The sequence below is a fragment of the Temnothorax curvispinosus genome, unplaced genomic scaffold (genome assembly GCF_003070985.1).
Source record: "Temnothorax curvispinosus isolate PA1 unplaced genomic scaffold, ASM307098v1 QBEX01010941.1, whole genome shotgun sequence".
NCBI lineage: Eukaryota > Metazoa > Arthropoda > Insecta > Hymenoptera > Formicidae > Temnothorax > Temnothorax curvispinosus.
The window spans coordinates 541,978-557,153 of record NW_020220721.1 but is presented as its reverse complement, the minus strand read 5'-3'; the positions used below and the strand labels follow the sequence as shown (position 1 = coordinate 557,153).

The 15,176-nt window shown below is 37.0% G+C and overlaps 1 protein-coding gene across 1 annotated transcript in view; it reads left to right on the top strand.

The window, feature by feature from the left end:
- LOC112460964 (serine/threonine-protein kinase tricorner) overlaps positions 1–10,858 on the top strand; it is a 99,702-nt gene extending 88,844 nt beyond the window's left edge. The window contains exons 2-10 of the mRNA XM_025025937.1: positions 675–751; positions 2,937–3,170; positions 3,925–4,132; positions 4,226–4,343; positions 4,648–4,787; positions 4,883–5,083; positions 5,406–5,558; positions 5,665–5,841; positions 5,911–10,858. Of these exons, the coding sequence (XP_024881705.1) occupies positions 675–751; positions 2,937–3,170; positions 3,925–4,132; positions 4,226–4,343; positions 4,648–4,787; positions 4,883–5,083; positions 5,406–5,558; positions 5,665–5,841; positions 5,911–6,026 (1,424 nt within the window). The 3' untranslated portion in view covers positions 6,027–10,858. The remainder of the gene's footprint in view (positions 1–674; positions 752–2,936; positions 3,171–3,924; positions 4,133–4,225; positions 4,344–4,647; positions 4,788–4,882; positions 5,084–5,405; positions 5,559–5,664; positions 5,842–5,910) is intronic.
- The last annotated feature ends 4,318 nt before the right edge of the window (positions 10,859–15,176 follow it).

The following is a 15,176-nucleotide window of genomic DNA, read 5'->3' as shown; positions in this document are numbered from 1 at the left end:
TCTTCATATAAGACTCTGTTCTTCAAGCGTGACGATGAAGATAGAGTGTCTTAAGTGTGTTCAACGCCGATGTTCCAATAATGGTAATAATGATAAAACTTTCTAGTTTTGTCCAATTTTTTCTGGTTTCAAAATATCAACACAACTACTTTGTAAAATATAAGAGACTAAATCGACACAACAATTAAATGTCTTAAGATACTTTTTAAGAGTTTATTTTTGTTAAAATACAAAATATATGTATTTATAGGAGAAAATAAAAATGTATGAAATAGAAATTTAAAATTAAACTGATAACAGAATTTTCAGAAAAACCTAAAACTTAATGTATTTATACTACTAAAATATATACCTGTAAAATTTAAAACTTGAACTTTAATTTAAAAATGGTTTAAAGATACAATGAATATTTTGTATATTTCCATTTCTCTGTTTACGAAAAGAAAATATAAAATATCCTAGGTACATTTATTTTTTGACAATGTCGTGCTAAAATTAATACAAAAATAGCTGATATTTTCCTTCGTTTAACGAATTATCTGTCAGTTTTGCAAGGATGTCGTTTGCCTTTTAATTCGTTTAAGCGATACTTTTATTGAGAGTAGTTGCGTTAGGTAACATAAACTCTGGAGACTGATGACACTGAATGACCTCTTTTCTTGTACTCGTTGCAGGGGTGCTGGAGATGGCGGCCACCGAGAGCACGATCCGATTTAGCGGCCACACGTTGGACAAAGCGACCAAGGCTAAGGTGAGTTCGGATTTAGTTTCAACTTGATTATTCCATTAAGATAGCGACCATTTTGCTCTCTATATTGCATTCGTCAATTCATTCGGAATAAATGATTTAATATACAGAGTACAGCATAAAACATTGATACGATTATATTAAGATGGTATTTTCTAATTAATTTTGAAGATATTTCTCTTTGATGATAATTTTTGCACAAATAAAACATCAGACATTTAATAATTTGACAATTAGAAGCTTATATTACCTTTCGAGTTACCTTTATTTTGAGATTAAGTAAAGATGCAATTTTATTATCTCTTTGAATCAATTTATTTTTTATTTTGTTCAGATTCTTTAATTTTTTTTTTTATTAAATAATGCTGTATAAACACGCATATCAGTATCTTAAAAGTTTCCGATGCGGAAGGGCACGTAAACCGATTAAATTTTCTTACCAACTTTCATACTTCGATGCGAGGGAACTTGGTGTTACACAAACACGTTACATAATATAGTAATTGAACTATGTAATAACACTGCTCTCATATCTTAATAAATTTAATCTGATCACGGACCCGCCGTACGGCCAATCGGCTAAAAGAACGATATAGAAATCGATAGAAGAATCATTACATTATAACTGATAATTTAATATTCGCGTTCTCAGTCGTCGCTTACTCGGCAAAGAACCTTGAATGTCCAGGAACATTTTGCACGAGCAAGAAATGTGGGTCAACACTGGAACAATTTTAACCGGCAATATGTAGAGGCAATGTCGACGTACTGTGTTGCTAATTAATGGTCGCCGTTTTAACAAGATGGGCATTGCAATATTCTATATACCCAACCGACGCGGCTTGGTTGGATTTAATTCCACCGGCCGCCATTCAGAATTACAGTTAATAATGTAATAAATTTGCAATTCCCTGTCTGTTTACTATATTATAATGAATAAAGTTACAAAACGGCATGTACGATAATTTTTATTTACGATGCTATTTCTGTAAATTTCATAAAATATGAGACTGATGAGAGAAAAAGGTATCTATATATCTCACAAAAGACACATCTCGATTAGTAGATATAAATATCTGAATGCTAGAAAAAAAATTGATAATTAAAAAATGCTTCCTTATTAATTTAATTTCCCGAAAGTATTAAGCCTAAATAAAATGTCGGTTGCGAATTAATACTTGAAAATCATCATGTTATACTGCTCATGTTGTATTGCTCATCGAATTGCGAAAATTTCCGCTTAATTTGAAACGCTCCTTGCTTATAATAACCACGTATGCTTTCCTGAGAAAAAAAACTTACCGAAAGTTAGCCAATTCTTCCTACTATAGTTACTGTGTAACGCTAATTACCACGTGATTACTCAACGTTTGCCGGCGCGGCGTTGCCGACAATGCTCGATAATTTCGTTAATAACAATTGTTGACCGTTGCAAAAAAGTTGCCCGTGTCAGCGTGTCTGCGTAAACTTTTACGATGAAAAGGGTTGCTGTACAAGTTTGGAGAACTGGTGAAAACCCGAAAAAGTTGGGGAAATTAGAAACGGAGAAAATTGCAAAAAATCTCTGGAATTTAGCACTCCGCTAGACACAAATGAGATCGTGTGAATTACGTAATTAACAACATTTACGAATGTTCGTATTTATGTAATTACAATAGATTATTAAATGTTTGAACAGGATAATTAAACACTCTGAATCTTCCTCGTCTTTTATACCGTTTTCATTTTGTTTTACTTACTTCACGTCCGCTTTTCTTGAAATGTGAATTATAATTTGCATTATAATCTCAAATATTTACACTAACGGAAGGCGGAAATGTAATTAAAGTAGAATTTTCATCTACAGTTGTAATTTCAATTTAGAAAGGTGGCAGTTTACTGAAGGAAAATTTAAGAATTTCTTTCAGTCTCTTCAGAATTTTCTCTTCGTCTCTACGCGGTTGCTCCGGCGAGAAGTATAACGCTGGCTCCGAAACGTCTCGCGAAACGCCGCGAGCGCGAACCTAATCTCAGCGAGCATAATAATCGCCGTGGTAACCGCGCGCGCGACCAGCGGAAGTGGTTTTGTCGTGCGCGAGATAAAACATTATCGATCGCATTACGTCGAGCTCTCGAGCGACGACAGGAAGTAAAGGATCATACGAGCTCGGTACATATGATGATAATAATCGCGTTTTGCCTTTCGCAGGTAACGCTGGAGAACTACTACAGCAATCTGATAGCGCAGCACATCGAGCGGAAGCAGAGGCTGGCGAAGCTCGAGGAGTCCCTCAAGGATGAGGGCCTCTCGGAGCAGCAAAAGCAGGAGAAGAGGCTGCAGCATGCCCAGAAGGAGACCGAGTTCCTCCGGCTGAAACGGTCCAGGCTTGGCGTCGAGGATTTCGAGCCTCTCAAGGTCATTGGCAGGGGGGCGTTCGGCGAGGTGAGGATCGATAGCTGATGACACGCGGCTAATGAGCGAGCGAGTTAGGATAGTTAGATGTGGGTTTAATTGCGCGCTAGATTCGCTGCGGCTTTTGATACGAGGAATTGTGAAGCGAAGCTTTTTTTGCGATGTAATGAGAACAAAAAGTCGCGATGTCGTAATCGGCGTACAATTTGTCGTAATTTTTCACGCAGTTCGTAAGTAGTTTACGTAATTTGAGAGAAATACGGAAGAAATTTTAATTGTAAATGCGATTTGTTACAATATGTAGATATATCTGCAGGATTTCATAAATATAGGTGTTAAATAAGTGGATGTTATCGAACGTCTTTATTTTGTCGAGGAATGTCAATTCTTAATGCTATCTTATAAATGATATTTTCTTCGTTTAAAATGACATTTTAAATGACATACTCATCGTATGTGTGCCACATATAAATTATTTATAATTATGTAGCGATTTTTAACATTAAAGATGAAAATTGACTTCTGCTTGTGATTGTAATAATTACGTATAATAACAGAAATACGCGAGAGGCTCTCTCAGGCGGTAGTCACGTCCAGGAGAGAGAGCGAAATTTTCTCATTACTTCTCAGAAGAAGTAGCGTTTCGCCTCGCTTCGCGGAGCAAGTGGAATCCCTTTCGTAAAGTTCGAGATTAGAACGGGAGAACGCTTTTAATCGCTCGCCACGGAAGTCTGCCGGTATTTTCACTCAAAACGCGCTGTTCTGTGAAAAAAAAAACGAACAGGTGAGACTCGTGCAGAAGAAGGACACTGGACACGTATACGCGATGAAGATCCTCCGGAAAGCGGACATGCTCGAGAAGGAGCAAGTCGCGCACGTCAGAGCGGAGAGGGACGTTCTCGTGGAAGCGGACCATCAGTGGGTCGTGAAGATGTACTACAGTTTCCAGGATCCTATAAATCTCTATCTAATAATGGAGTTTCTGCCCGGCGGTAAGTCCCGCTATCGGTCTTCAGCGACACGGCTGAAAACGGTAGCGCTACTCCTGGATATATCGCGAATAACTCGTGCTGGATGAATTACAGGTGACATGATGACGCTGCTCATGAAGAAGGACACGCTTTCCGAGGAGTGCACGCAATTTTATATTTCCGAAACGGCATTAGCGATCGACTCCATACACAAATTAGGTTTTATTCATAGGTAAGTTTCGTCGCGGTTTCGTCAAGATCCGTTTTGGAAAGAGAAATAATTAAATACAGTGATTAAAGAAGTTTAATTATATTACAAGTCATTCATTTCAATCTTTTAAAGTCTTTTCTGTTCTAAATATATTTGCGAGGGTCTCTTTTTTGTGATTTTTAAATTTAATTCTTATCGTTCTAGTAATCAAGAGTTTTGAACTTTCAAATTACACAATTTGATCTGCATTTATACTTGTAATTTTTGTATACGTTATATGTATGTACAGTAAACAATTGTTTATATTAATTTAACTGTTCTGCAGAGACATCAAGCCAGACAACCTGTTGCTGGATGCACGGGGCCACATAAAACTTTCTGATTTTGGGCTGTGCACGGGTTTGAAGAAATCACATAGAACTGATTTCTACCGAGACCTGAGTCAAGCGAAACCTTCCGATTTCAGTAAGTAACGACGTTTCTCGCATGCGCCGGAGATAAATATTTACGTAATGTCGGTTTATAATTTAACTAATGCCTCATCTGTTTTTCTCACACAGTGACATCATGCGGGAGTGGAAGCGGTGGTGCGATGGACAGCAAAAGGAGAGCCGAGAGCTGGAAGAGAAACAGGAGAGCGCTGGCTTACAGTACGGTAGGCACTCCAGACTACATTGCGCCGGAAGTGTTTCTGCAAACAGGTTACGGACCGGCTTGCGACTGTTGGTCCCTGGGAGTTATCATGTACGAGATGCTTATAGGTACGATGCCTTGCGTATTGTTCTTTTTAAATTCATTTGTAATTAATAAATTATTTAAGAAATGATCTACATAATTGTCGATCTATTTATATTAATTATTCTTAGTTGTTTCAAAAGTTATTCTTTTAGTATACAAAAATACTTCTTTGTTATACCATATATTACTATATCATGTAAATGTAGTTTACATATTATATAAATAATGTTATAGCAACGATTATATTGATTGCAAAATACCTATGAGGGATAAACATGAATGTAATAAAATTTTTTTAAATTAATTTATGTTAGAGATCTAACTAATAACATAACTCTATTTTAGGATATCCACCATTCTGTAGTGAGAATCCACAAGAGACGTATAGAAAAGTAATGAACTGGCGAGAAACGTTAGTGTTTCCGCCGGAGGTTCCCATTAGCGAAGAGGCTAAAGATACCATTATCAGATTTTGCTGCGAAGCCGATAGAAGATTAGGTAAATTTCTGGAATTTTATTTCGGAATCATTAAAATAGAAGTAAATATTTTTCACGGCAATAAATCTAATCGTGAAACTAATCTTTATCGTTGATTGTCTCGCAGGGGCACAAAGAGGCATCGAAGAGCTCAAGTTAGCGCCCTTCTTCCGCGGTGTCGATTGGGAGCACATCAGGGAAAGACCAGCCGCCATACCGGTCGAGGTGCGTTCCATCGACGACACGTCAAACTTCGACGAATTTCCAGACGTGAAATTAGAGATACGTACGTATATCTTGTCCTGCATTATCATTATTGCATCCAATAGTCTCTGAAACACACGCTTTATTCTTTCGTTTTGCCTCATTACAGCATCCGCGCCGATGCCACAGGACGGCGAAGTAATATACAAGGACTGGGTATTTATTAATTACACCTTCAAGCGCTTCGAGGGTCTGACACAACGGGGCACGCCGACCAAGAAATAGCAACCCCTCACTTCCTGCTCGATCAACAGCGCCGTCGTCAATCAGCAGCCAGCTGACGTGATCGAAATTCCGGCCTTGGTACATCATCCTCATCCGCCATCGTCGACGGCAATGGTGTCGCGTATGACGGACGGTTGATCCTGTCTCTTGGACGCAGTTCAAGTATCGGACACAAGTCATTCTTATTTGTATATATGTGATGACCATGGATTGTCATAAATACGCGCAGCATCAATCACGGATATCGACAGTTGCGAGCGAGGCGAAGAGCACGATCCAACCGAAAGCCCGGACAAGCGGATGGATACGCGAGAGTATAGCGATAAAGGTGCACAATACACGAATATTGCATGCCTCAACGCGTGCGTCGATAACGCGTGATAAGGCGATGCGAGCGAAGTTTTGTGTGACTTACACGGTGATCCTCGTTTGTATCCCCGTCGAGAAGCATTATTCTTTACTCTTGTCGTGCCGCGGAGGAGGCGTTTTGTGCGAAGCGTAGCATAATAAGCTCTCTGTGGTAATGGTATTAAACGGAAACGATCGGAGGGAGCCTCGGTCCCGTGATCCTCACACGTACTTCTTATTTATCTACGCGACGCGCGTGTCAACAAAATTTTATTGCGCGAAATACGCTCGGCTAAGCTCTCGAATCAAGCTCTCTCTCTTTTTCTATGTTCAAACGTTGTATTTATAATTAACTCTCTGTGATATGTGAAGTTGTTGAAAATATCCGCTACCTTCGGACCTTTTTGTCTGTTAGCGGATGTCTACGCTTTTATTGATGTTGTATATATGTGATTAATCGTATTTCGATATGTCTTGAAAATTTAAAAGTTGTTACGATGGAATTTTATAATATTATGTATTTTTGCGCTACTTTTGAGAGCTTAGATCCGTTCACGAAACTGAGGGAATTATTGACGGAATTAATGACACGCGCGCGAAGCTTTTCATATGTAAACAAATAATATATATTTCCTAATATATATTTTACATGTTTTATCATTGCATTTCAGCATTGTGTAATGGGGTATACTTTCGGTACCGGGTCTCTCTCTTTCTCTTTATCTCTCTTTCTCTTGTAAGGCAATAATAAACATTTAGCCGTGTCTGAATACACGATAAAGGATGCTAGGCTTTAAAAGATACCGTAAAAAGGCGTAAGAAGGGAGAGAGAAAGATTACACTTGTAAGATTCAGGGCTCCTTCGTTGCCTTATTAAGGTTCCTAACAGACAGCCCAACAAAACCCGTACGTTTAAACGAAAGAGATGAGCCAGACATGCCACTTCTTCGACGGAAAACGATGAGGAAATAAGGCAGTGTGTTACGAACGATGTAGAAAATCGTACGCACGTGTATTTTAACACTCGATGAAACCGAATACCTTTTCTTTCGATCGCACTGTGAACAATTTTACGATATACATTTCGTAGTTTTGCTGACAACCAGGGCACCTTGGTAATAAAATAGCGTAATAACGATAAAGACTAGGTAACATTTAAGATAACAAACATACATTCACACAGAAGTACCTATAACATTAAACAAAGGAAATGCACGCGTGCGCATTCGAAACGTAATTGCGTTTTGGATAATATAGTACATGTATAAAAAGAAAAAAGAAAATTCTCAACGCTCCTTCCACGTTAACGTTCCGGCGTGTCTCCACTTAATAATCACGCAATCACGCTGTACTGTACATTCGACGAAGAGATTAGTTTCGTACGACTACTCCGCCTGCGTATGTATCTTAACGCCGTTTACTGAATAAAGTTTCTCCAGGTAGTTTAAATAAAGCAGAGAGCGCCTAGATTACGGTGTACTACCAGTTAAGCCAGTAATTTAAACAAAGAGAAAAAAGAAAGGAAGAAAATCACCCGCGAAATGAAGCTAGTAGAAAAAAAAAGATGAAAGCTATTTTCTGCAGTATGCTAGGAGTTAAATCGACGAGTGTAACGTGTAAGCGGGAAAGTTAGGGAGCTACGGAATACTTTAGTCTCTCCTTGTCGCCATTGAGTACAGATGCTCTGACGTCCATGCTACTAAGTAAAAGAAAAGAAAAAAAAACGAAGAAGTGATCGCAATTTATTTATTTAAAGAGAAAGTCTAATTAAATGATACAACAATAGCCACGAGATGCCTTCGACGCAACAAGTTTCGGTGCCCTGGAACAGTGCATATATATAAACATATAAGTATATATGTAAAAAAAGTATATATATATACATAGAGATACCTTTTAGCAAAGAGAGAGGGAAGTGTAATATGCGCTAAATTTAGGTGTTGAATTATAGGTGTGCTCTGAATTCGAGGTCAGGTGGGTGTACATTTTTTTCTTTTTTTTTTTCTGAAAGCGAGAGAGAGGGAACGAGCGATTATAACATAAGCGGAGTGGTGACGAGATGTATGTACGCACGTATCGAGTTATTACACATTTGATGTAAAACGTAATTCTGAGGACACGTGAGAGGGAAATCTCCAAGTTAGACTTAACGGTATTGATTATCGGTGTACACTGTAAATACTGACGAGGCAACTAAATATTATTAAGAGCAAAGGCAGTTTGAGCTCCGGTGTTTAATTGGTTACCGCTGTACTGCCATCCTCGACTTTTTATTATTGTATATCGCGCATGATGAATCGCATTACGGGTGTGTTAAACGTACGGTATATCATCCAATCACACGTTTTTGCTCGTGTTTACGCTAGTGTTCTTATCATTGTACGAATACTGATTAGTTGTTAATTTTACGGTTAATTTAAATGAAAGAAACCGCGATAGATCTCTCCTAGCTAATTCGTACTAATTAGTTGTTAAGTTACTCTTTTTTTCTTCGGGGGGCGAGGAGCCTCTTATTTTTTTTTTCTTCTTTTTCTTTCTTTTCTCTCGTCGAATAGGAGTCGCTTCCTACACATTCGCGTCTTCTGTCTCTCTTGTAGCTGTCATCTTGTCGAGTTTCGTTCATGTGATTTCTTTCTGTCGCGATATGGTAGGATTCTCGGATTATGTAATATCATACATATACGATTAATCACACGCACACGCACGTATATCGACCGCATGTAGCAAAGCGGAACAATTATTTCTTCGCGTTCGAATATCGAGAGGAGCCGTTTCTTCGGTTGTTTAATCGATACACTTTAAGCCTGGATGAGTAATGTTTCGAAGTTACAAATACTGAGATCATCGGTTAAAATCTGCGCGTGAGATTATTTTAGAAAGACTTTTGCTGAAGCGTGTCTCGGGAGAGAGGCATGGAAATTCTCTTACAAGAATAAAGCTCTTCCCACTGAAGAATAAATAATTAATATTGAATCTTAACACGTCTATAAAAAGTCATGAATAGAACAAAATCATTTCCTTAAATACTAGATAAAAAGTTGGCTATGATTCAATTCTTTTATTGTCTTTTTAGACAGAGAATTAAATGATAGACGCGCTAATTTGAGGCAGGTAAGTGAATTTCGAAACAAATCGGCGATGTACAAATATTAATACTAGACTTAATGCTAAACTATTCTATATTGATCATATATTTCACAATTACAATTTAAACAAGCAAATGATGGAAAAGCAACGATCTGGTTATTTTGTTTGATTAAAATTACGTCACGAGCGATAGCTCAGTTATTTTAAGTCAAGCTAGGTAAACATCTAAAACTGCAAAGATTAGTGTTGCCGATCTGATGATATGAAAGCCACTTCTCGGATGGATTGTTTATCGTGGAATCTATTGCCTTCTGCATATTACTCATCCAGGATCAAGGAGGATCGCACGCGATGACGATCCTTCGATTGCCCCCGTGTGCGAAATAACGATTTGCGCAAAGTGCTCTTGGATAAATATTTCGTTGCGCTTATCATTTTACAACGCTTAAAATCTAGAACTGCGGATTGAGGCGTAACGAAGCTTAAGAAGAAACCGTTCTCAAACTGAAAATAATATAGTAAATTACAAAAAAGGACATTCAGAAGAAAGCAAAGGAAAAGTTCAAAAAATTCTATAATTTAAATATGTATAACTTACGCTAATTATAAGTTATAAATAACAAATATCGAATAGCTGCTGTATTTATTCGGACTACAATGATTGTAGAAAAACAGCTAGAGAAAGAGAAACCATTAGAATTATATCAGATTTGTTTCACAAACGTACAACTTGTGTCCAACATCAAAATTTAACATTTAAAGAACATCGCAGTTCATCCTTTCCAGAATTTTATCTTTTTTTTACATTTTATTCCATCTTAGTGTCACGTTTCGTTACGTCTCATCCGTATTCTACGCAAACCGTTAGGTCGCGTGTGAGTCACTTAAATCGTCCCGATGCGCATTGCCGAGGAACCGAAATAATATCAGCACGGGTTTCGCTCGGGATTAACAGAAGCGAGTACGTGTGTTGCGACAATCGTGTGTGAACGAAACGAATTTCTTTATTCGGGGATACGAGTGTTATCTGTCACCTGTAACTGCGCGATAGCGATAATGTTCCGTATCAGCGCGGCTTGATTCATTTTGTTGTCGTTTTGTACAGTGATTTAGCTGAATTTTATAAGCCGGACTTAGTATATAGCGTTATTAGGTAGAAGTTCTTCATGATTAATCCCGTTCAAGCGTAGCGATAGTAGACTCTTAGACACGGCCAGTCCCGCGCGTCGTAAGTCTACGGTGACTAGATAACATCGTCGTGCGAGTACAAGCGAGTGTAATGATGCTGCAGTGCTTTTTCTTGAATTTTTAAATGGGCGACTTAATATGAAAAAGTCTCAGTTTCTGAGTTCGTACGTATATATATGCCTTGAATAAATATACATATTTAATTTATATTAAGCACTTATTTACTTCTCATAATGTCAAAAACACGTAATCTTTCAAACCATTTAGACGTTCTTTAATAAAAATCGAAAAATATATGTTTTTATTAATTAATAATAATTAATAAAATTATTAATTAATTATTATGAATTAATAATTTTATTTATAAAATTAATAATTATTTAATAATAATTATTAATAATTATTAATTTGTTCTTTAAACAAGTTCTTCTTTAATATTTATCACAAGTACAAATTTAATAATCTAAAAAAGTTTAAAGATTGCATTTTTAAGTTATTGCGATATAAATTAGTCTCTTAAATTAAATATTATCATATAATTTCCTCTTTCGAAAACTTTAAGAGCCCATTTCTTGATTTCGACACATAAAGCACAAAGGCGAACGCATTTATTGCACTCGATTGTATGAGAATAGATTTTGTCAAATAAATTTGTGTAACACGATGTCTAGCCGTTCTGGCCGTTCTGGATGTATGTGGTATTTGCCGTATAAGATTTACGATTATTTAAAACCGATTACACGCAAATTGTCGGCTATTCGTTTCGGGGACGGAGGAGAAAGACCCAGGACACGAACCACACACGCGGACGCACTACGGACGAGGTATATCGAGTGCGGATATTTTATAGTAGGCTTGTGATTAAATCGAGGAATTATTGTCGAATGGTCCGAGATAAAATAAAAAACGATGTATAAAAAAAAAGAGAAATATTGCTTTCCACACGCAGAATATACTATTGTAATTATGTCGTTAATAAATTGTTTTTTATTTTAACTCTCTCGCAAGCGGTTCTCGTACACGTGTTCCCTGCATGGCGTTTCAATGGTTCACGATTTTTAGCATGGAGCTCCATTGGCGGAGATGCAACCCCGGAGGCTTTGCAGAGTTCGGTAATTCGCTCGGTAATAGTGTAACGGTATAACTATAAAATTATATAAATAGCAAGTTTGTCGGAAATCAATAAAGAAAATAACTTTATAACTTCGGGTGATAAAGAGGACACGTATCATATCTGCGGCTTTAAGATAATATATTGAACGAAATATCATATCATTTCATATTGTATAGCATGATTTAATTAAATTACAACCTCAACATTAAACGATATAAAATTAAAACACATTTTGATGTATTATAATAAAATTGTATTTTATACTTTTTGTTTATAACATTATATTACAAATTAAAACTTGGATTTTTTTAAAGATTCCATAAAATCTTACAAAGATTTTTATATTTCTGTATATAAGTGACACATGTGCATATAAACTTGCCTTTTATCTTAATTCAATTTTCAATCAAATTAATTATTTTAAAAAAGCGAGTAAAAAGAAAAATAAATGCTCCTTTAACGCAAATTGAAATGAGAGAAATGCAACAATTGTATGTTTTTGTTTCAAACAATTTATTATCAAATTCAGATACTTGTAAAATATTATTTTTTGAGATTTCGCATTATTACGTACGAAATATTTATTTTCAAACATTATATCTGTCTTTTTTCGAAATAATCATTTTAATTATAATCAGCACTTTATATTACGAAAAATTAATCATTTTTGAATCAAATTAAAATTGTTTCCTTTAGTATTGTTATTTATGGATAAAGATATATGTGCAGCACGCAACTGCTTCTACAGCGAATGGTAATTTTATCCCCGTCCGCTACTGACATCTTCAATCCAGTTCTGGCCTCCAGTTCACAGCATTTCACCGAGATGATGGCGTTAGCAGCTCGGATTTGAGTCGCTCAAGAACAATTGTTTATTAATTATTAGCTTTTTTATGTATAAACTCTCGCAGCGACGAACAGTCGATCAGGTATTATCAAAAATTTCAATTTCTTATTATACATAATAATTTTTTATTTCAATTTTTAATTACATATAAATTACAGTAGCATTCAATACTGCATTATTTTTAGTAACAAATTTTTATTAAATCAAAATTTTGATTATAATTATATTATTATATATTAAAGAAAAATGCATAAGGAGAAATTGCAAAACTATACAGATACCAAGATGGCGTCTGACTATGCTTGCCACTTTTACTGAAAGAAAATTGCGTTACAGGAGTATTGGCTAGGCCAATTATTAAGGAATTTCTAAGAAATTCTTATTTTAACTATCCTATAATTATATATTATCGTAGTTTATTTTTATTATTGTATATTGCATTTAATTACAGTTATACTATTTTCCCAAATATCTCAGTTAATTCTACCGAAGAAAATATTAACTGCCAGATAAGAGTTTCAAACAAAGAACTCAATTAAGTTCAAAGAAAGTAAATATTATCACGTATACGATATATTACACGCAAAATTGAAATAACGACGTAAAAATACATATAAATATAAAAATGATATTAAAATATATATAAACGCGAAATTTTCTGCTTTATACGTACGATTTTGAAGAAATATTCAATTTTCTCAATGAGAAAATTAGTTCTAAATTATGCGAGTTTTCAGTTCGAAGACGAGATTCTCGGGGACTCTCAGTATCTCTTCTTCATAAAGTAGTATGATCGCGTTGTGTCTTCCAGCCGCATTTGGAATCGCGCGAACGACGAGCGAATTTCGTGTTCGAGGCAACGACAGAAATGTTCGGTGTTGCCTCGAAGAGAGAAACCCCACGTCTCGGGGTAGGTGGCACAGCGACACGTACAAATCGTACAATTATGCGAGTCGTGACACGACGCCCGCCGACGGTTGACTCTCGAGAAAATGCGATTGGATTGATCCCGGTGATGTATTACCGTCCATTTCCGCGTGAGTTTCCTTTCCCTCGCTAACCAACGAACGAATTCTCCACGACCGCTGGAAGTTTGCATGTATTGCGACGTATAGTTACGTCTATCTTTCTCTAGAATACTAAACGCGTGCTTACAAATTACGTTCGACAAATGCCACGCGTTGACTTCATCAGTCTTGTGCGAAATATCTCTAGAAAAATCAGCACGATGAAGAATCAGCCAAAAATTGAAAAGATTAAATATTTGGATAGGTTTAATTTTTTAATATTAGATTTTTTCGATAAAAGAAAGCTTCTTATTAAATAATGGCTTTGAATTCTTTTTATCTCATTATTTCAAGCGATTTAATTTTTTTCGTAACTCATTTTACTTTTATGTTCCCTTACAGAAATTTAATACTGTAAGTGATTAATTACTTATTTCGAGTATTAAAAGTACTGTTTTTAATGATTTTAATACTCAAAATAAATAATTAATTACTAGCCAAATAATCACTTACAGTATTAAATTTCTATAAGAGTTTGAAATGTTTAAATTACATCTGCTATCTATGCTTTCCTTCAGAAGCTTTATAATGTAATTACAATTACATTAACAATTTATCTAACATGAAGAGCACGTTCCGTCATGCATTATCGTAAACCGAAACTCACGTAGTCGCATCCAGCGTTAAAGGCGATCGTATAATTATTATCGGTTTCTCGTGCGGCAACGCGAAGGAAATCTTCATACCGAGTAGATAAAATTGCTAATCCGACAGGACACTCGTTTAGCTCCAGATGCGGCGCTAGCCAGATAGCAAGAGAACGGCGCGGGCTCTTACAGCGGACAGCTGCATCGGCGACGATGCGAACGTCACAGTTCCGGAACGGAGTCGTCAATAATCAGTCAAATCCGCGATTCAGCGATGAAAACTTTGAACTTCCTGGAAGCGCCGGAACGAATCTTCGTTCCCGTTTCCTTTGCGAAGAATCGGTACCTTCGATAAAATCATATGCAAACTCGATTATGCCGATCTCCCTCTTCTTCCTCTCTCTCTATCTCCTCTTTCCCTCTCCCTGAAAATCGCGAAGTTCGACGGGATACGCCCGACAACAAGAGTGCCGCGAGAAATAATTAGTTTTGCAACTATGACGCACGCTCGCGTTCGCGCTCGCATGTACGAGCACGCACGCACGCACGCACTCACGCACGCATCCGCGGGACGCATGGCAGGAGAATGGTTATCACGGGGCTGTGATTGGTATTGCCCTATGACCTCCGTCGAGGCACGGCTCCGCCTCTCACTTACGCACCGACACGCACGCATTAAAAGCGGGCCTCCTTTGCGTACGTAAGCGAGCGAGCGAGCCGGAGCCGCTCGTGCTGTTCGTCGCGTCGTTCCGGCATCATGATGGCGTCCGCGCATTTTCCACGAGCAAAGATACTAATTGAGAGCCCCCCGAGGAGGAGAGAACGAACGAATCAACTTTTTTCGCCACTTTGCAACACCATGCTACACGATCGCGATCGCGTTTTCAAGTGTATAGAGAACGTTCCTTGTCT